The sequence below is a fragment of the Amborella trichopoda genome, chromosome 1 (assembly GCF_054954075.1).
Source record: "Amborella trichopoda isolate Santa Cruz 75 chromosome 1, AtrichopodaSantaCruz75HAP2 v2.0, whole genome shotgun sequence".
In the NCBI taxonomy this organism is placed as follows: domain Eukaryota; kingdom Viridiplantae; phylum Streptophyta; class Magnoliopsida; order Amborellales; family Amborellaceae; genus Amborella; species Amborella trichopoda.
The window spans coordinates 58,831,951-58,854,412 of NC_142336.1; the positions used below are offsets into that span (position 1 = coordinate 58,831,951).

The 22,462-nt window shown below is 36.0% G+C and overlaps 2 protein-coding genes across 10 annotated transcripts; both read right to left on the reverse strand.

Moving 5' to 3' along the window:
* Positions 1-406: 406 nt before the first annotated feature.
* Positions 407-6,059, reverse strand: LOC18440656 (peptide methionine sulfoxide reductase B5). Its single transcript, XM_006850794.4, has 3 exons — positions 5,698-6,059; positions 1,830-1,986; positions 407-699 (listed from the first exon to the last, which is right to left on the reverse strand). The coding sequence occupies exons 1-3, from the start codon at positions 6,027-6,029 to the stop codon at positions 550-552; spliced, it is 639 nt and encodes a 212-aa protein (XP_006850857.3). The 5' UTR covers positions 6,030-6,059; the 3' UTR covers positions 407-549.
* Positions 6,060-10,024: 3,965 nt separating this feature from the next.
* Positions 10,025-21,577, reverse strand: LOC18440654 (Transport protein particle (TRAPP) component). 9 transcript variants are annotated; one of them, XM_088849632.1, is made up of 10 exons: positions 21,516-21,577; positions 21,340-21,417; positions 19,956-20,049; positions 19,784-19,872; positions 15,428-15,491; positions 15,157-15,234; positions 11,784-11,860; positions 11,595-11,661; positions 11,354-11,461; positions 10,025-10,394 (listed from the first exon to the last, which is right to left on the reverse strand). In XM_088849632.1, the coding sequence occupies exons 3-10, from the start codon at positions 20,025-20,027 to the stop codon at positions 10,206-10,208; spliced, it is 744 nt and encodes a 247-aa protein (XP_088705758.1). In that variant the 5' UTR covers positions 20,028-20,049; positions 21,340-21,417; positions 21,516-21,577; the 3' UTR covers positions 10,025-10,205. The 9 variants fall into 9 exon arrangements, 8 of the variants coding, with proteins under 8 accessions (XP_088705758.1, XP_088705765.1, XP_020526907.1 ...); XM_088849639.1 differs by having other exon boundaries at positions 21,497-21,542; XM_088849647.1 differs by lacking the exon at positions 10,025-10,394 and adding an exon at positions 10,996-11,218 and having other exon boundaries at positions 21,516-21,566.
* Positions 21,578-22,462: the final 885 nt, after the last annotated feature.

Consider the following 22,462-nt stretch of genomic DNA (forward strand, 5'->3'; position numbering starts at 1 on the left):
CATGTTAATGTGATCCATAACCTTCATATAAAAGAATCTTATCATAATATTCTTAAGACAATTAAGTGTACTACAGATTTGCATTGTTTAAAACAGTATTTCAAAAATTAGAATCAGGCCCCAATTAGCTAGGGTCCGATTATTATTCAACCGGTCCGACTAGAGCAATTCCTCAGACATCACGCTATATTTAAGAAAGGAGCTAAAAAACAGAAGCTAAAATTGGAGAATCAGGGAGATTCTGGGGTTCCTGGAACTCCTAATCCTTACTAGTAACCCAATCTTGGTGTAGCTCCGAGTCAAATCAGCGAGTTTTTCAATCCCTGGCTCAAACCAGGAATAATTGGGTGGCAAATTCCACACCTAGGGACAGTTAAAGCACCAATTCATGCATTTGCACCAAGTATTAAATAAGTGGACAACTTCACATCATATCATAGATATCATTCAGAGATACATATTAGGCACTTAACTTCTACCAGTTTCTTGAAGCATTACCGAGAGAATAAAAAAAACAGAAGACAAGAAATACAAACAGTAAGAGAAAGTTTAGTTTGCTGGAGTGAACTTAATTGAAATGCTATTGACACAATGTCGCTCATCGGTAGGTGTGGGGAAGCCCTCGCCCTTGAAGACATGGCCGAGGTGTCCACCACAAGCTGCACACGTTATCTCAATCCTCCTTCCATCTGGATCAGGCTGTCAAACCAACACAAATTTCATCTTGGAATTAAAAAATGGACAGAGAGAGAGAGATGGGATTCTTGTTCAACAAAAATGTTTCAAAAAAAGATGCAGTTATGCAAAATAGAAAAGTGGTGTCAAAGATAGGATCACACGCATGCACATAAAGATATGCTAGCGTATGCTACAGCAGCTACATATGAACCCAACGGCTCAAATTCAATTTGGGCCGATTTGACGGATACGACCTCATTTCGTATTTGAATTCTAATATTTGTTATACAAATTCAAATCACGTGAAATTTTAGGCGCATATTTTTCTCATCAAAGCGCACCTAATAAAAATATTAAAAAAATAATTCGTACTATATAAGTTGACCAAAATACCCCTGAAATATTTTGAAGGTATTTTGTCAATTTATTTCTTACGAAATATTTTTTTTGATATTTTTATTAGATTCTCCTATATTTAAAGAACACACCCAAAATTTAAGCGATTTTAATTTATAAAAAAAATTTAAAATTCAAATACGAAATGCGATCATGATCATTGGATCGTCCCAGATTCAATTTGAGCCGTTGGGCTCAAATGTAATTGTAGGCCCACTGGCCTACGCTAGCATTTCTCTCTCTATATATATATATATACAAAAAAAAGTGTACTAAAAGACCATTTATCTTTGATACAAGGTGGTCACAATTAATCTTAACCATTGGATGTGAAATTAGGTGACTACATTTATTGCATTGACTAAGCTCAAAGTTCAAAAGAAATTTTCTTAAACCTTGTGACACATCCAAGCTATTAGATTTCACATTGGGTGGTTATACATAATTCTGACCTCTTTGTATAAAAGGTAAATGGTTTCATTGTATACAATCCTGTATATATATATATATATATATATATATATATATATATATATATATATATATATATATATATATATATATACATATATGGAGATTTGTATACTATCCTGTATATATATATATATATATATATATATATATATATATATATATATATATATATATACAGGATAGTATACAAATCTCCATATATGTATATATATATATATATATATATACGGGGAGAGAGAGAGAGAGAGAGAGAGAGAGAGAGAGAGAGAGAGAGAAACAACATGACGAGCTATAGCTCCTGGTAGACCCTCGAAAAAAGCTGGCCACCCACAACCAGAATCAAATTTGGTGGAGGATTTGTAAAGTGGAGTCCCACAACCACCACATTTGTAGATTCCTTCTTCAAATAACTTGTTATACTCCCCCGTGTTTGGGAACCTGCAAGAATACTAACATCAATGCATGCGGATCTGCAATAAATTCCAGAATGGGATTCTTCATGGAATCAATTCTCGTAAGAATGTGTAATTTTGAGTCAGTTATTATTCAGATGCATGCAATTAACCACATCTAAGTTAATTAAATAACATTGGAACTACTACAAAAAATATTATGCAGGCGAGTGAAGAGAAGGATCCAAGAGCTGTGTGTGTGTGAATGTCGCTGCTGAAAGAGCCAAAAGCATATGGGGCTAGTACGAGCATAATATCCGTATATATGTGAATTTACTTCATTTAGATGTTGTCTATCATATTCTAAAATATCTCGTCTCCTGGGAGAGGGAGGTTGTTTACTAATCATGGTCATATGGGTGTTGCAATCTAAACTGATGCTATTGGGCTGGTCCACATACTGATAGAATGTCAACTACATGCTCTTGTACCTTTGTTGGTGGTAATCTGTATTCATGGAAGAGTAAAAAACAAAATATAGTTGCCAGATCAAGTGTTGAAGCTGAATACAGGGCAACAACACATGAAGCATATGAAGTTGTGGTTGAAAACTACACTGGCTAATCTGGGAGTTTAAAGTTCAAGTACCTATGACCTTTTATTGTCGCAATGAAGTAGCCATTCGCATTGCCACGAACCCTCTATTTCATGATAAAAAGGCATATCCAGGTAGAGTGTCATTTCATAAATAAAAAAATTCCAGCCATAACTATTTGTACCCCTTGTGTGAATCGAGGATCAACTAGCGGATATCTTCACCAAAGCAATTGCTCATCACAGACTGCATGATATAGTTGTTGACCTGAGCATGACTCATATCTATGCTCCAGCTTGAGGGGGAGTGCTGAAAGTGCATCAGTTAGGGATGTAAATCATTATTTGTGAGTTATTAACTTATAAGAATATTTTTTGTAATTTTTCCATATCATTAATAATATAAACATGTGACCGATCCCAAAGAGGGGTCATGTCACTTGTCCCCCTTCCTCTCTTTCCCCTGCACTCCTCACTCTTACACCACTTCCCCCATCCCTTCCTTCTTCTTCCTTTCTCTCATGCACCTCTCTCCCTCGTATTCATCTTATTCTTCTTCCTCTTCACATCTTTACTCCTCTTCAAAATATTCATCAATACTTGCTAATTAATATAGAGTCATAGACGTAAATTATATCTTTCAACCAAGTCTACATCTTTTTCTTTTCTTTAACTCTGAATAACATTCTGTAAACACCCAGACAAAGGGTAATTCACAGTAAATAGTTTGGATGTTAAGGAAACAAAGATTATGAGTGAACCTGGAACTCTTGTATTCCAGTTATAAAAGTAAAAATCTTCAATCTATACAAATATGGGAGAGTTCGGATGGTATACATTTTTAGTGAGACAAGCAGTCTAGCAGATGTGCAAGCTAGACAACTCGAGATTCACCAAACGTATACCGGAAGGGCAGGAGCTTCTAGCAGTCGTCCTGGGTTAGGACTCCTTAGGTCTTCCTCCTTGAGAGGACCTTCTACTTCATCTTGGCCATTCCAACACCAACCGCAACCCAACCCCAACCCCAACCACAACCACAACCACAACCACAACCAACCCCAACCCCAACCCCAACCCCAACTCCCCAATCACAACTTACCAAATCATCTAGAATTGACCCCTTTAAGGCCCAAATATCGCCAAAAGAACCTAAGGCCACATAAGCATTCGGAATTAAGGATAAGGCAAAGAGGGCAGTCGCTAGGTTCTTATACAGCAATTGCCACACCTGTCAATGCAATAAATGGTGAATATTATCAAATGGAGATAATCACTATAGCTGAAGCATGGCCAGGATTCAATAGCCCAATTGCAAGTGAGCTTGCAAGCTCTTATTTGGGTAACGAGGTGGCCGGTTGACATGGACCTAGGAGGGGGGTTACCATCATGTTTGATGGTTGAAAGGATGCGGAAAGGGGAATATTGGGGTGCCGAAGAGAAAGCCAAGGTTCTTGACATTCGGACCACTACCACCCATTGTGGTTCATATAGCCAGTATTTGGTGGAATGGAAAGAAAGATCTGAGTTAAAGAATTCGTGGATTTCAAAATAGGAGCTGAAGTGGATTGATCGAGGCGTATAGGAAGTCCCTGATTTAATAAAACTTGAGGGCGAGTTCTCTTTAACCAAAGAATACTAATCTAGACGAAACTCGTCCAACAAACTTCAGATGTTGCTTTCAGACCTTCAGAGGTTTTTCCTTTGCCAAGTTTGATGGGTAAAACCAATGTAGTGGGTTTTGGTGTTATAGAGCTTAACCATTTTGAAAAGGGGTAAAAAGTAATTTTGATTCATGAGCAAAAAGTTACGGCCTCTAGAAGTTGCAGTGCCGATTTAAGGACACAGTAGTCCATTTTGAGAAGGGGTAAATAGCAATTTTGATACACGAAAAGTCTATTTTCACTAAGATTCCTCTTTAATTACATTTGAGTTCTATAAACAGATTAAGAAAGAAGGGGGTGAATAGTTCTTTGGATACTATTGTTACGTTTCCTTGTTTATCCAGAACATCACTAAGAAGTTTGGCATGTAAACTCCCCTTTAATTTTCAATCAAGTTTTGGATTTTTTATGTGAAATCTTCTCGATTGTTAGTCTGATTTTGGATCATGTGTGTACCCAATCTTCAGAGTAGCTTATCAAGATACTGCATAATGGAAAAGAAAGTGAGAAACCATGTGATCAAATGAATCCATCAATCAGATACCAGCTACTAATTAGTGACACCGCAACATGAATAAACCAGATTCTTTGACAAGTGAATAACAAAACAGAGAGAAAAAGAAGGAGAAATAAATGCCTCAAAAAGATCTTAGAACCATCTCTATGCTGCTGAATCATGAAATCAAACTGCAAGCAATCAAGCAAACAAATAAAAAGGAAAATTAAAAAAAATTCAGAGCACACCAAAGAGATCATAGCTCAATACATAATCTTTGTTGTTCAGATCCCATGATCAGGAAAGGATGATAAATGGGTAGATTAATTCATCAACTAACCAAACAAATTTAGTGAAGATGAAAACCCCATAATCAGGATGATAGACAAATAAATTAGTTCATCAAATAACCAAACGAGCTTTGTGACTGAGAAAACTCAAAAATTAAGAATGAATGATAAACCAAACAAATTTGGTGATTATGAATGTAGTGGTAAATGAATACATCAAAACCACTTCATAATACAATAATATCATTGAACAAGCATTTGAATTCCTATAGATTTGAATCCAAGGAAAAATAAAAATTTGATCAATAGGATGAATCAAATTCTAGATCAAGTAAATGAGATCTTACTGGAACATTAAGGGAGAGATGATAATGAACCATCAACTCAGAACAAAAAAAGGGTATGAAAAATTCATCCGATGAAAACAATGGAGCAAGGAAAGAAACAACCAACAAATTGGATGATACTACTAAAGAATCAATACAAACGCCAGTGACCAAAATCAACCCATAAAGATATCCTGGGAATTAAAAAAAAAAAAAAAGGACAAAAAGCACAGATATTTAGTCAACCCATGAATTAAAACAGCTCAAGAGATAGCACACTTGAAAAAGAAGAAAACCCATAACATTGTCACCTAATTCGACCCCCACTCACCCACCCCAAAGAAAAAAAAAGGAAAAAGAACCATTGTTTTATGAGAAAAAGAGACATACTCAGTTCCTTTTTGCCTGAGAATTCTGAACTGTTCAGGGGAGAGAATGGCTCTCCACTCCTCCTCAGACTTCTGCACTGAACCAGGAGAAGCCATGGCCACTCCGAATTTTCTAGAGAGAGAGTAAGCAGAAGCTGAATTCCCCGTAAAAATTGCAGGAAATTGACCTTTCTTCTTGGTGGGTCTATGAAAGGAAAGTGAAGGTAATGGAGAAGAAGTGGGTATTTTAAAGCCGTGAATAGGGACTGGATAGCGGCGTAGGGGAGGAGAGAGAAAGTTGGAGGAGAGAGAGAGAGAGAAAGGCGAGAATTTTGTGAAGAGTTGGAGAGCCATCTATTCTCTCTTCTCCTCGAGGTTTTACTTGCCTTTATTTTATGTGCCAGGGGGATGAGAAGCTCTTAAAAAATTTGAGAGCCTATATTATGCTCCTTCGGGAGCGTACTATGTTTTTACTTCCTTGGCATAACACTTTTTTTTTTTTTTTTTTAATTTAAAATTTTGGAATCATCAAATTGTAACAAGATAATTATTTTCAAAAAATAAAAAACAAAGATTAATAGTTCTTGAACATATAGATGGTTCCCTCCAAAAATTAAATAGTTATAGTGCAAACTTGGGATGTCAATCTTATTAGGCACGTAGAAAGTGAAATTGTTTTTGGGGGGTTGATTGTTGGGTTCTAAAGATTGCATTCCCAAAAATAGGGAACTAAGTTTTGCAAAATAGCAAATATTAAGGACCGCATTAGTTTCTCTCTATAATCTTAAAAATAAAGAGAAACTTATCAAAATACCTATGACAGACTAACCATTTGATGGTTTTGATATATATATATATATATATATATATATAGGCTTCCATAAGACCTTGGTTAGGGTCTAGACCCCAACCGAAACTGAGTCGGGTCCGAGTCTACATTTTAAACCCAATGGATCAAGTCCGGGTCCAGGTCGACCTGGATCCAACCCGATCCAGTGCCACCACTAGAGAATATGAATGTCTCCTCGAGGCAAATCATTGGCTGATTTGAAATTCTCTTGGGATCAAGTTGCAACAGTGGGTCAATACTTGCAACTTGGGTTAAATGCTAAAAGCGACAATAAATAATATAAAATTGTCATTAAGTACTTAAGAATAGGGGAGGATTAGAAATTTGGAATTTGAAATATACTCATATGAAAAATACTCATATCTAAGCAAGTGGATGTTGATATGCATATAACCTTTTGGATTTATCCTTGAACAATTCAATTAAGATGCACCTCCATAATCTATTATAACATCTAATTTTGGTGTAAAAAATTCTTAAGATTATCTCAAAATCTATTTTCATATCTAATTATAAAATTTAAACTTCAAAAATAGTTAAAATCAAATTGATCTACGAACATATGAAATCTTGAAAATGGACCGGCTAGATAATGTGTTGCAATATGCATTATTTTTAGGATTCAAAATCTTTTCTTTTTTTTTTTTCATATTCATACATATTATTGTCGAGATGATCAAATTAGATGTTTTTCAACATTAAAACAACCATTTTCGATGGATTTTTGAAGTGCATATGTAATTCTACATTTTAAGGTTGCAACCTAATATAAACTTTTTTTTCCCTCTTTTTCTCTCTCTCTCTCTCTCTCTATATAAGGATTCAAAATCTTTTTTTCTTTTTTTTTCATATTCATACATATTATTGTCGAGATGATCAAATTAAATGTTTTTCAACATTAAAACAACCATTTTCGATGGATTTTTGAAGTGCATATGTAATTCTACATTTTAAGGTTGCAACCTAATATAAACTTTTTTTTCCCTCTTTTTCTCTCTCTCTCTCTCTATATATATATATAAGGATTCAAAATCTTTTTTTTTTTTTTTTTCATATTCATACATATTATTGTCGAGATGATCAAATTAGATGTTTTTCAACATTAAAACAACCATTTTCGATGGATTTTTGAAGTGCATATGTAATTCTACATTTTAAGGTTGCAACCTAATATAAACTTTTTTTTCCCTCTTTTTCTCTCTCTCTCTCTCTCTCTCTATATATATATATAAGGATTCAAAATCTTTTTTTTTTTTTTTTTCATATTCATACATATTATTGTCGAGATGATCAAATTAGATGTTTTTCAACATTAAAACAACCATTTTCGATGGATTTTTCAAGTGCATATGTAATTCTACATTTTAAGGTTGCAACCTAATATAAACTTTTTTTTTCCTCTTTTTTTCTCTCTCTCTCTCTCTCTCTCTCTCTCTCTATATATATATATATATATATATATATATATATATATATATATATATATATAAAGGTTGTTGACCATATCTTTTTCCAATACAGCATCCTCATGTAGATAAGTTAAATGCGTCAATGGCCCAGATTGAATCTGGGCCGATCTGACGATCACAAATATCCAGTAGTGTCCAGTAGTATTTGAATTTTAATTTGTTTTTCTACTAATACAAATCACTTGAAATTTTAAGGGTGCGTTCTTCAAAAATAGCCGAATCTATGAAAAATATTAAAAAAATATTTTACATGAAAAAATTGATCAAAATACCCCCACAAAGTTTCAAGGGCATTTTGATCAATTTGTTTCATGTAAAATACTTTTTTAATATTTTTCGTAGATTCACCTATTTTTGAAGAATAAACACCTAAAATTTCTAAATGATTTAGATTTGTAAAAAAAAATTAAAATTCAAACACTACTTGACATCCGTGATCATCAGATCGACCCAGATTTAATATGGGTTGTTGGCGCATTTAGCTTATCTGTTGACCATATTATATATATATACGGGAAATGCTAGTGTGGGCTCACTATCTTACATCAATATATGGGTCGATCCAATGATCACAATTGCATTTCGTATGTTACCCTATATGAAAAAACGAAAAAAAAAAAAAAAAAAACCAACACCACACTTTCTATACAACTTACTCCCGACCTCACATTTTCTCTCACTAACAAATTTTCTATACAAATACCCCCCAAGGAAAATGTTCATTTTTGTTTAGACAAAAATGCCCTTTCCATACTCAAAAATCATTTTTGGTCAGATTTGCTCTTGACTTTTGGAGCCCATAGCACATGGCCGGAGCGCACTATCGACCCTTTACAGAAACTTTAAGTGCCGGACCGCCCAAAAACAACTACTAGACCCTTTACAGAAACTTAAGTGCCGGACCGCCCTAAGACAACTAAGTGCCGGACCGCCCTAAGACAACTACCAGACCTAAGTACTACCGGACCTCCCTGAAATCCAGTAATATCTACTGCCGGACCGCCCTTCACAACTTCCAAACCGCAAACATCTACTACTAGAGCGCCCTGAAATCCAGTAACATCTACGGTCAGACTGCCGCTCTGAATCTAGTAACATCTACTGCCAGACCACCCTTCGCAACTTCTGTGGGACCGCCCTTTACAGAGTGTTCTACCACCGATCCGCTCTGAAATCTTGTAACATCTACTGCCGGACTGCCCTTCACAACTTCTGTTGGACTGCCCTTTACAGAGTATTCTACCGCCGGGCCGTTGGACCGCCCTTTACAAAGTGTTCTACTGCTGGGCCGCATTTACACAGTATCGGAGCCTATTTAGGTGAGATAGAGGAAAGAGAGCCGTGGGTAAGGTAAAAGCAAAAAATGGTAATTTAGGCATTTTTTTATTCTTATTTTGGTTAGAGGGTATTTGTATAGAAAGTGTATTTTGAGGAAAAAGTGAGAAAAAAAGTTAAGTTGAGTATAAGTTGCATAGAAAGTGTAGTCCTGAGTTATTTTGTAATTTTCCCTATGAAAAAGTGGTTTACATAAGAGACTCAATTAAAAAAAAAAGAACAAAAAAGAAAGAAAGAAAATTAACATAGGATTCAAATATCTCTTTTAGACAAGCTAGCTTTACCTTCTTTAGAATTTTTAGCTTTATAAATTAAATATAAATCCATATAGTCATATAGTAATTCATTTAGTCATTCCAAAATCTTAAATTTAGTATATAGCATGCTCTTGCTGGAGAATAATGTACAACTACCTCCGATAGAGAAAGAGTTCTTTTGGAAAAAAAAAATTGAAATTATTGAGATATGCTTAAGAATTTCTAAATAATTATTTAAAAAGAAAAATTAAATTCCCATATGTTAGACACATAGATCTAACTGCTGAAAAATTGGAAGGTCCTTGTTCAATCTCTTGACGACAGCATTTTGGAGAACATACAAACTGTTTGAATATTTTTCCGTAAGTTTAAGACATCACATCCCTAGGTTGGGTTTTACACGAGGAAACAAATGAATAGTATTCCCAGGTTCGATCTTAAAATATAGTGAAACTTCTCTTCTTGACTGAAAAATGGAATTGACAACGTGGAAGTCTTGCCAACATTAAAAGTTTAGGAATAGAATGGTGATACCATCTTCAGAAGGGATGGGAACAGATGTTACCTGATATAAAAATGTATTCTACATTATCATTTTCCGTGGCAAATTTCTCTCTCCTTAACACATGATGTGCAAATCTCTCTCTCTCATCCTTGCAGCGGAAAGCCCATTGGTCCTGGCACTGAAGAGCACCACTCTTCCCTGAAAAGAGAGCAAGGCAGGGCCACATTTCCGGCGGAAGTAAATCCACATGAATGCTGCATTTTTTGCACAAATCTCTCTCTCTCTCTGTGCCAGGTTACCGTCCTGTTAATGCGTAATTAATTCTAAATCCCCGGAATTCAATACAATCATGTATCCAACATAATAATTTCAAAGAAAAAAAATATCATTTACAAGATCATAGGCATCTACAAAATCACTAATAAACCTCACAAAAACATTAAAGGGGTTCAAAATATCCCGATTACTATTAGAGGATTTATTTTTTGAATGTCATTTCATCCGAGTCCTTCCTCAAATAAATCCTAAAAAAACAATCAAATTACTATTGTTCGAGGTCCTAATTTGGTGATTTGAACGACCTAAAAGGCCCCAACCTAACAATTCAATTATCACTGCTTGTTTAGGGCTGCTCACACTATTGAAATGCCTCTACTTTCATAGTTCTTACCTGGCAATTTATGTATTTTTTAAAGGATTATTTTGATAGGGTATCTAAGTGAAATGAAAATTAAAAAGTAAACCTCTTAATGTTTGAATGTTAGCAAGATCTTTTCACCCATTAATGATTTTATAAGAGTTTGCAAGGGTTGACCCCTCGAATGATATTTTTCCTTTAAAATGGAAAAACAGTAGCCCCTCATCAAAGTTACGCAGCAGATTTGAAGCATAAAAAGGAATTCACTTTGGAGTAAAAAAAAATTTCTTTTTATCTTTTTTTTTTTTAAGAGTACTTTGCAGCAGAATTGAAACATTAAAAGGTATTCTAAAGGGATTTACAATGAGGAAAATGCAATCACAAATATGTCAGGCTCAGAAATGATCTCAAACAAATTAGCAATAGACATAATCAAGAATGTCATTGCACTTCCCAAACTTCAGCCGAGCCTAGCTTCCCTCGTGAGCACCTAAGACATATTTAGCAGTGCAAAAGGAAACAATAAGAAACATTACCTGATTGTTCTCTTGGGACAGTGAGTAGAAAAAATAAAATTGAGCATCAAAATTAGTAATCCTTGGATAAAGACTTTTGAGCTTCTTACCTCTTCTGCAAATTTTATCAATATAGTTGTCCTAGGTCGTTGTTGCCCCTCCATTGGCACAAAGTGAGCAGATACAGTAGCTGGAAAACCTGCACTGTCCAGGACACCCTACAAGGCAAATGGACTATTATTTTAGATACACCTTAGTATTGAGGAAATAAGCGCAGTTAGGTCCACTGATATCCTCGATTTAAATCATGGTTCTAGCAGTAATTGATGAAATAAAATTCATGGTGATTACCCTAACGATGCCAGCAACAAATGCCCCACAATTGAATGTCCCCATGTCCTTGGGAATCGAAATAAATCTACAAGGAAACCATATTAGTATAAACTCCATTTAACTGACAATAATGCAGATACTGAAAAATCTTTGCTTCGAGAAAAAATGAGCTGAAAAGTGGAAAGTCTGAAGAATAGAAATGTTCACCTGTTCACCAAGAGCTCTTTCTCACTGATCATGTATTCATCTTCATGTTCTGTGCCTTTCTCAAGGGAATCGGCCACCTATGTCATTCAACCCTGGCTACATAAGATCTACATAATATGCACAGTAAATATTGCAGAGTACTGACATTCTCATTAGTAATGATGAACGGTTAAGATATCCCATTATGGAACACACACGTATGCATGCACACACTATAAATATAGCTATGGAACTGAATCCAGCTTCATGCTGCTTCTAGCCACTCCCTAAGATAATATAATTACCCAAAAGACATTAGCAATTGGTGGAGCAACAATCATCAGGTAGCCAACACATCAACACTTATCGCAAGAAAATAAGTGATGCAATAAACATAATAGACCGCCATAGACCATATAAAACTATCCTCTTCATAAATTGCAATAACTTTTTGTCAGCTTTTTGGTGGACCTATTCAGGGTAATGCAAACCTTAACCATTTAACCAAAATGATAAATAAGTTAGTGTTACCAAAATCATTTTGGATCCTGCTTCAGAAACATATAGATAGATTTCAAACCTCCAATAGCAGAGAAAGTCAACAAATAGAATAATACTTCTTATCATGGTTCTGGAAGCAATAACACCATTGTACCATCATCATCATCAAAGCCTTTCCCAACTACTTGGGGTCGGCTACACAAATCTTGGTCTACCATTCTGTTCTATTAAAGGTCATACCCTCAGTGAGGCCATAAGTTCCCATATCTTTATTTACTACTTCCAACCATATCCTTTTGGGCCTGCCCCTTGCCCTTTTGAGTCTTCCACTTGAACTAACTCGCACCTCCTAATAGGTATGATACTGGGTCTGTGCAGCACATAGCTAAGCCACCTAAATCTACTTTCTCTCATCTCATCGTCCATTGGTGACACACCTAAATTCACCCCAATGTATTCATTTTGAATTCTATCCCTTCTTGTCTTGCCACTCACCCATCTCAACATCCTCATCTCAACTACACTCGTTTTATGGGTATATTATCTCTTGACTGCAGAGCATTCTGCCCCATAAAGCAAAGTTGGTCTCAAACCCATCTTATAGAACTTGCCCTTCAGCTTCATTGGTATGCAGCATTCACATAAAACTCCGATTGCAAATCTCCACTTCATCCACTCGGCTCTAATTCTATGTGTGACATCTTCCTCGATCTCTCTATTTTCCTGAATTATCGACCCAAGATATCGAAAGTGTGCTCTTTTTGGTATTTCTTGGCCATCAATCTTAACTACTTCCTTATCTCTACTCCTATTATTACTAAACTTGGATTCCATATACTTTATCTTTTGCTAATTTTAAAACATTTAAATTCTAGTGGATCCCTCTGAAGATCTAAATTTGTGTTGATGCCATTTCAGGTCTCATCGGTCAAAACTATACCGTCCGCAAATAACATGTACCGTTGTCCCTCACCTTGTAGGTGCCTAGTTAAGTTGTCCATAACTAAGACAAAGAGGTATGGACTCAATGCTGTTGGAACCAACATATGACTCATATCCAGCATCTGCAATGGATGACTCGTCATCGGAATTGGTGTCTCCTCCGTCTTCAAGGGGTATGTCTAAGGGGTAGAGGTTCAGGCGCAGGTGGCAATGCCTGAAGCTTCCTCAAAGAAGGAAATGCTTGACCCGTCTCAGTCCTTGGTCTGGGTAAGCAGAGCAGACATGATCAACTTCTTTTTGGCTGTCCAATCAACTAATTCCATCATATTTCCCGTGTTTTTTGGACGCAAGCGTTCTTTAATGGTATTTAGAAAACCTAAGGTCTGCGAAAGCAACTCAAGATGGGCCCTATCCCTGGTGTAGACCTATCACCACTAAAAACTCACTCGTCTCTCCACTAGTTGCTCGTACACTAGTTGGCACTCCCTCGTACATATCTCTCACCAAGTCAATGTAGTGTATGGAGGCTCCTTTCTTTTCCAACACCCATGACAACATAGTATTAAGACCGCGTGATCTTTGAGTTCCAATGTACTCTACAATGCATGCTTACTAAGTAGCAACATATAAAGACACACAAAGATCAATTCCTGTGAAATGGTACTGTGTAAAGGAAGGTGTAAAGGTGGACCAAAGAGAGGGGTCTATGGATGCAATGTACATGAAGAGGAAACGGGTTATAGAAAAAGGAATACTTGTACAAAAAGAATGCTACATTAAAAATCATCACTAATAGAATAAAAAAAAAATGCAAAGATCATATTAGCAACATAGTAAAAGTGCCAGAATGTCCTTGAATTTTCTTGAATAACATAAGGAGCCATGGCATTAGATAAATATATGAAACCAATCAAAGAAGCATCTAGGTCCTAATTAATACCATAGATGACCTTTCAGAGCACACAAACTAAGAAAGTTGAGTAAATCTCAAAAAACTTTAAGCTATGGTATATGAAATACTTCGTTTAGGTCACCGGGAAAAATTATGAACATAGAACTAGTGAACAAGAATTTGCACGAATATGCTTAAGAGTTAAAACAAACTGGTACAAATAGTACCGTAGTTAAAGGAATAAAGGTCGCCATGAAATCAATACCTCATACACAGTGAAAACCCTTGGCAGTAGGCACAAAATTAATGTGATAGATTCGAGTTTGACCACCAAAACTTGCATGAGTCATGATGGACAAGAACAAGACTCAGATCTAAAGATGCTGGCAGAGGCCAACGGCTTTGAGCTATTACCAATAAACCACCTAATCTTCTTCAACAAGTAATCTCCAAAAGAAATAAGGCACAATGTCCATCTAATTTCATATTGATGTTGCTTAATAGTATAAACACCATATAAAATGATGCAGCACATAATGGCATAAGTTGATGCTAAATAATGCCCCTTAATGTTCAAGATTGGTTATTCACAACCAATATAACCAATTTTGTCCAGATCATTGAACAACAATGAACAAAATTATATAAGGCATAGAAATGAAACCATCGAAATAGAACAAATGACAGTCTCATATGTACAATTCAAGAGAGTGACTAATTTCTAGAGAACATCTGTTTTGTTCTTGAAACACTTTCAGACTTCAAAGCTGATAAAAATCTATTACCGACGCATAAAATATCAACTTCATCATTCACAATGATCTCAATTTGAGTCAATTGTGACAACAGTCATGCATACCATGACTGATAAATCAACCCACGAATTGTTAAATGCACCATGTATTTTAACTAATTCATAAAACTAGGGAATAATTAAACCATATCCTCTGGTCAATATTAACAAAATTAATGTTTCATGGAGCTGTTGATCATGGAACATAAATAGTGCACTTATGACCAAGGCAGTTATGCAAAAGAGGAAGATTAAATTAGATTTACCTTTCCAAATAACACTTTCCACACTGTACTGTGTACAAATGACAAAATTCCCAGCAAGCGCGTCTCCCTCCTGTTTCCCTATGAAATTATAACAAAACAAATCAATAAACACATGCTTCTAAGCTCCTTCGTTACTTGCGATAGTCAGGTTCTAGATAGTACTTCCAAATGCAGAAAGATTATTAACATTATAACACACTGATTGCTTTTGTTGTTCCGAGAATATTTTCTATTCAAATAGTAAAGGGTGCAGATAACTGAAGAGAAATACCTTATCTCTATGGCAAAGAAGTTCTAGGACTCGGACACCAACACCATATCCTGCGTCTTCTAACCTGCTCAACACCAACAAGGTGTTCCATCTTTTTTTTTCCTTGGAGATAATTGACTATACATATTCACAATAGAAGATTTATGAAATGCAGGTTACAAAGGTGAATCAAATTGTGGACATAAGAGCATAATGTTTTGTACAAAAAAGCATAAATAAGGAAAGCACACCCCCAGCAATAATGGGGAAGGTTAATTACAAATTGTGCACCATACCCACCTTCCTTGGACATCTGCATATATACCTGATGAAATTTTTATAGTTCTAAACCGTGTTTATAAGCTCATAGCCCGAGTCTGAGTGGACTTGGCTGAGTACTACACAAGGCCAAAAAGCCATAAAAAACTTAAAAACAAAGCATAGAAAATACGGAAAAAAATAAAGGTATTAAAAGTAAAATAAAACCAAAATCAACCTTAAAAAGTCCAACTATAATTAAAAAAGTACAAAAAAATAGATTTAAAAAATGTATAGATGGGGACATTTCAAAAAACTAAAAAAAAAAGGAAAGTATAAGCCAAACAACATTCACAAATCTTTGCCAAAACATCCAGATCATACACAAAAAAATTATAGATTCCCATATTTTTTACATTTTTTTCAATATTTTTTGAAAAAAAATTCCATAACCCAAGTTGTACACACAACTTGGGTAACTCAGCCTCGCTTGGACCTGAGCGAGTCCTATAGTACTGGTTCTAAAAAATCTCGGTGGTTTGATTGAATACCATCTCCAAGGACACAGCTCTACCCACCCAATGCGGGTAATATTTGAGTCCCCTTCTACATTCAGGGAAGACCCCCAGCTTCAATAAAAAATTTAAGGCCTTCAAGCAGAGGCCTTGCCTTGGGCGAGGTCACAGTTGATGGGCCCCTTAAAGGAGAGCAATGAGAAGGCTGAACAAATTGCAAAAAATGCCCCCAACTGCCGTGGTCCCAGCTTATCCAACAAACTGGCATCAAAATTGAGTTTGCTGGTGCCTAGCTCAAATGTTGGCCACAAATGGAACCTAGGAACAGGCATCAAGCGGCCCATGAGATGGTTCAATAGCTTAGAATGAAGTCCGTCAATAAGGACGACTTTGAACTCCTCTGGGTCAGTAACCCAAACGATGACTATAGCATTGATCCTATTTTTGATAGCCCCTAAATGAGACTCCCGACTTTCAAATATCCTCAAGCTTCATCCAGCCAAATATCCACAATGAGGCGAGGATGGAAAAACACCCAAGGAACAAGCCAGAGGAAAACCGAATGGGATGGAGAGATAGACTTAAAGTTCATACAAAACCGGTACATCCATGGGTACATGGGCTCATATGATATCTTCCCTTAGGTTAAATAGATTCAAGAACAGTGTAGAAAGATTGCCCAGTCATTATCTAACCATAATTCTAACTTTGTCCCAGGTTTTAACCAAGAACCTCACACTTGTCTGCGCGAAGAAATAATCCCTTTACAAACAGAAGAAGCCCAACTGCCCAAGTGTTGGGTGATTACTTCGGCAACCACCCAGAGCCATTGAGACCTTGCTTGTATTTGACAACCTCTTGCCACAAGTGTTTGTCCCATGGGGTAAAGTGTCACCACCATTTACCCAACAAGGAGTACATGCCTTTTAATTTACTAATGGCCCAGCTTTCTACTCATTTGGGCCTGCAGACAGTCCTAGTTTGAAAGATGGGATTGTAACCCCCAACATCACCCGACCAAAGAAAATCTTTTTTTATGCATTCTGACCTATTGACCACAGCTGTCGGCATCCTGAAGAGAGAACGATAATTAAGGGGGATCTTTGACAGGGTAACTTTTCGCAAAGTAAACCTAGCGCCAATCGAGAGAAAGCCGCAAGTTTAAGATGACAACTAAATTCTGTCCTTTCCAACACACCATCCCATTAGTGCCTTCCTGGCTTGGCGAGGTATAGAGCAATCTCAAGTATTTGGCTCGCAACAAATCCATCCCACACCTAGTCTCCTAGCAAGGTCTCATAATAAGCCACGGTTCACTCCCACGCCCATTAGTTTTGTTTCGAACATGTTTATCTTTAAGCCCATAGAGAATTTAAAAAACCTTGAGAACAACCAAGGTTGTAACTGGCTGAGGGGAGGAACTGCAGATCACCAGGGTGTCATCTACATATTAGAGGTGAGAGATGGAAGATCCTCTTCTAGTCCTTTTAAACCCTTGGACCAATTTATGACATTATAGGTTCAAAATGGACCCCTGCTGAATACTTCCGCCATAATAGCGAAAAATGGGAATAATGGATCTCTTTGGTGAAGACCTCTCGAAGCCAGAGGAAACCTGTGAGGACAGCCATTAATGAGCATTGACAAGAGGGCTGATGACACACACCATGAGATCCAACATCTCCACTTGCTTCAAAACCATGTTGGGCTTTTAACTCCATCTATAATGTTCCAATGTAGACCAACATCGGTATTTTCAATGGTTCCCAGTAGGACGCATCCATTCACTACTAGTGCTCCCTCCAATATTTGATGATCCATGACTCATGCACCTTGGTTTGGCGAAGTGATAGTCTTTAGAACCTGCCTGAGTTGAGTGGCCAGCATCTTTGGCAGGATCTTGTAAGAGCTATTTAGCAGATTAATGGACCTAAAGTCAGGCTTCCACCTTTAACAGGATCATGTAAGAGCAAATCAACGTGAAAGAACTTTCGGTTCAAATAACAACCAGCTTCATAGCAATGGTCGATGAGACTTCCCATCCCCTTTTCTTTCTATGCTCTTCCAGATTGGACCATGATTGTCCTTATCATTGCCCAATGCCCCAGCTATCTCTCCTATCTCAATCCAATGCAGCATATATAAAGCCCATAATGGGTGCACCTCACTATCAACCAAGCACAAGACTTTGACCAACAATTAAAATAATTTAAAAGAGGACACCACCCTACTCCAAAAAATCTCCTACAAAATTATATCTTACTAGGTTTCTCTTTATCATTCATGCTTTGTAGACTTAGGAAAGAAGTGACAAATCTCATGACTCCAAGTCTCACTAGATCCCTCTTCCCAATGAAATTGTGCACCATGGGGTAAGGGTGTGACAACAAATAAACATTGTCAACAGTTAACAACTTCAAAAAAAAAAAAAACCAAATACACATTGTCAAGGCTTGAGCCTTATTTACGTCCACAAGCTTGACATTGCCAATAGCCCCATGCATGAGATCCATGCAGTGCGCTGCACATGATTTCCAAAAGATACTAGGCTGCTTTTGGCGCACAAATTAGCAACAAAAAGGTTGACCGCAGCATTGTTTAATACTTGAATTACATGCTCCTGCCTAACTTCCTCAATACCCTTTTCAATCAAAGAAAAGATAAATTGCGCATCATGAGTATCAGTAGATGCATCATAGAGCTCAAACCACTCTCCTAAAGGGACACTTCATCATCAAGTTCATCAAACTCATCCTCCCACCATTTCATGTATATGTCATTGTTGGTGGGATGCTAGTTATAATTTGTCCTTGGGTGGTTGACTTTGAGGGTTACTATTTAGAAATATTGTGAGGTAACTGTAGTGAAGAGGAAGAGAGGCCCTAATCTCTCCCACACAATATAACTCTAATCTAGCTCGCTTACTGTTGCTTCTATTTCTCTCGCTCACTGTAGCTTCAGGATGCCATCGCAAGCCTTCCTTGCCAGAAGCTTCTAGGACAATGGGAATTGCAGATATGAAACCACCAAACACATTATAACTCTAATCTAGCTCGCTTTCTATTGCTTCTATTTTTCTCGCTCACTGTAGTTTGAGGATGCCATCACAAGCCTTCCTTGCCAGAAGCTTCTAGGACAATGGGAATTGCAGATATGAAACCACCAGACAATTCCTAGTTCATAATTAAGTTTGGATGAAAAATTTTAATTGTACTTTGAAAGAACAAAATAATTCCAGTTCATTGAAATTACTTTCTGTCGATGAGAATTAAACAGCCAATCTTTGAATACTACAAAACTATTGGTAACACAATTTTACCTAGGGCAAAAGGAAATGAGAGACAGCTCGGAATTCTTGAAACTTGGTAAAGGAAACAACAATTCATTCTAAATTTGCACCGGCAAAAAATGCCTTTCACAATAAATTCACCAATGATCTTTTACATTTTGAATCAAACTCAAATTTACAGGAGAAAAAAAAAATCCAGCCATTTTGAACACAAAATGCCCTAAAATTTAAATGCAAACAAATATACGAACATATAAAGGATATTTAAACAGCTTCTGAGTCCTACAGAAAGAGAAAATTAAACGATGCAACCACCTTCTCTCTAGCTCAGCAATGTTATCAACTTGAGTCTGGTTATATTGGACAAGCTCAGAAAACAAGAAGGCAAATGCACTCAAACTAACCTGCAACAGATCACTTTAATGGATCAATATATATCCAAAAGTACCATAGAATTGCATAAACAAATGAATAATGGTTAGATTACCTCTTGTTTTCCTTTGCTCAAGGGCTTATCCAAAACATTTGTGTATTGTTTGACTTTTCCTACTCCGATCATGGTGAGTTCTCTAATCAAAACCCTAATTCAAAATAAGCGCAAACATGGTGAGGGTGTTTGATTTCTCTTTGTGATAAAAAACAAACAAGCATATAAGGTAGAAATGAGAAGGGGAGAAACCATAAGCCCATAACTCTTTTTCCCCAAAATATTGACAGTACGTATTGCTATTGGCATTAGTTTTACACTTCTCCTAGGGACACATCTAATAAAAATAAGAAGAAGAAAAATTATCCCTGAAACTTGCATGGAATTTTGGTCATTTTAATTTATTGGTAATATTTTTTATTCTCTGTTATGTCAGCCTATGTAAGGAGAGGAGGGCATGTCCCAAATTTCATGTTGAGATTATTTATATAAAAATTTAAAAATGAAACAGTATTAGACATCACGTTAAGATTGAAGCTATCCCAATTGCCCGTTTAGATTAGCAGCTATGAATAGCAGTCATAGATGTTTTATATGTCAGTGGCGTCAGCTGTAAAGGTTTCCCTTCATTCTATGTCCTTGCCATCCATGGCCCACAGTAAGCTGGTTTCCCTTCATTCTATGTCCTTGCCATCCATGGCCCACAGAAGGCCCATTTGCGTGAGAGAGGTCGAAACAGACCCCAAGACCTCTACCATTGCCATGGAGTCTCAAGTAACAAAAAGCAAGTCATCCAGTGCAATCAATGGCCCAGAAAAAGCTCGGAGAACCCATATGAAGAAATAAACCGATGTATTTGCATACGCTCATGCTAATTTCAACAAAATTCTCAAGGCTTCGTTTTCAATGGAACATCTAGGTCAGTTGTGATGTAGAACCCATGTTATTCTCTGCAAAGTTTCGAGTCCAATAGGAATTTTTTAGCTGCTAAGCGAGAAAATAAAGCTAAATCAACACCATTTGCATGTTCACAGAGTAATTTTCCTAATTGAGACCAATGCTCTACACTTTTCAGATAAACCTTTTCTGCTCAGTAACTCTTGGATCCATGATAAAATTATGCAACAATGAGGAAGTATGAGAAGGAAATTGCCTAAAAATACAGAACCATGTAGGGCAAGTATTCTCTGGATAATATAAATAAATATATATATATATATATATATATATATATATATATATATATAGAGAGAGAGAGAGAGAGAGAGAGAGAGAGAGAGAGTCAAATAAAAACCAAAATAATAATAATACATGATTTTATAGCTATTAGGAGAGAAAAATCAAATGGAATGAGCATCAAAAATGGTGGAGGGAGAGATGAAAAGCCTCACACACCATAAAACCCCCCAAAATGCATCAGAAGAAAAACCACAAAAAAATGCACCTTTTTTTAGCCGAAAAATCTCGGATCTGGTGCTAAAGTGATCTTGATGCCAAGAACAATCTCACTGTCAGATGATTCCTGCAACCAGTCACAAAATTATGGACAGATAGAGAGAAGTTAGATATCAAAATGTTCAAAGAGAGATTTAAAGCGAGACTTTATTTAAGAGAGAGAACCTCCGAGACTTTGTTAGGGAGAGAGCCTCAGGAATCAGGATGCATTTTCTATGAGGCCGAGGCCTTATGAAATAAATAAATAAAGCCTCAAAAATAAGTTATTTATAAGGTTGCAACCTTAAACAATCCAATTAAGACGCATCTTAAAATTTTATCATACCATGTAATTTTATTGTAAAAAATTCTTAGTATTATCTTAAAATCTATTTTCGTACCTAATTAAAAAATATTAAAATAAAAAAATGGTAAAAATCAAGTAGATCTACAAACTTATGAAAATCTTGAAAATGAACGTTCTACATAATGTGCTGCAAGATGCACTATTTCGGGGACTCAAAAAAAAATAAATTTATATGTTTATAGATCTAATTGATTTTAAATATTTTTTAAATTTTAAATTTTGTAATTAAGTGTGAAAATAGATTTTGAGATAATCATAAGAATTGTTTTTTACCAAAATTACATGTTATAAAATTTGGGGGTGCGCCTTGATTGGATTGTTTAAGGTTGTAACCTTATAGAAACCACACCCATTGTTTATAGCTCGAAAAAAATGATACAAGTAATGTGGATCTACAAACATTTAAAGAATGGACGGTCAAGATAATAAGATAATGCATTACACTATAATTTTCTTAGGACTTGAAATCCTAGTTTTTTTTTTGAAATCATAATGATCTAGATCGAGATGATCGATACGAAGGTTCTCCGACACTTGAACTATAATTATTTATTTTAATTTTTCCACTCATCAAATTATGAATTCAATAGTTGAGTTGGCTGCACGTAGCTTGGTCGTTCATATTAAGGGTATAGTTATATAATCGCAATTACATAAATTAATTGAGTAGACTCACTCATCAATAATAATAAATTATATAATTTACCTTTTTAATAATGTATTATTAAATAATTACATAGTATTATCAATTCATTATGAATATTTC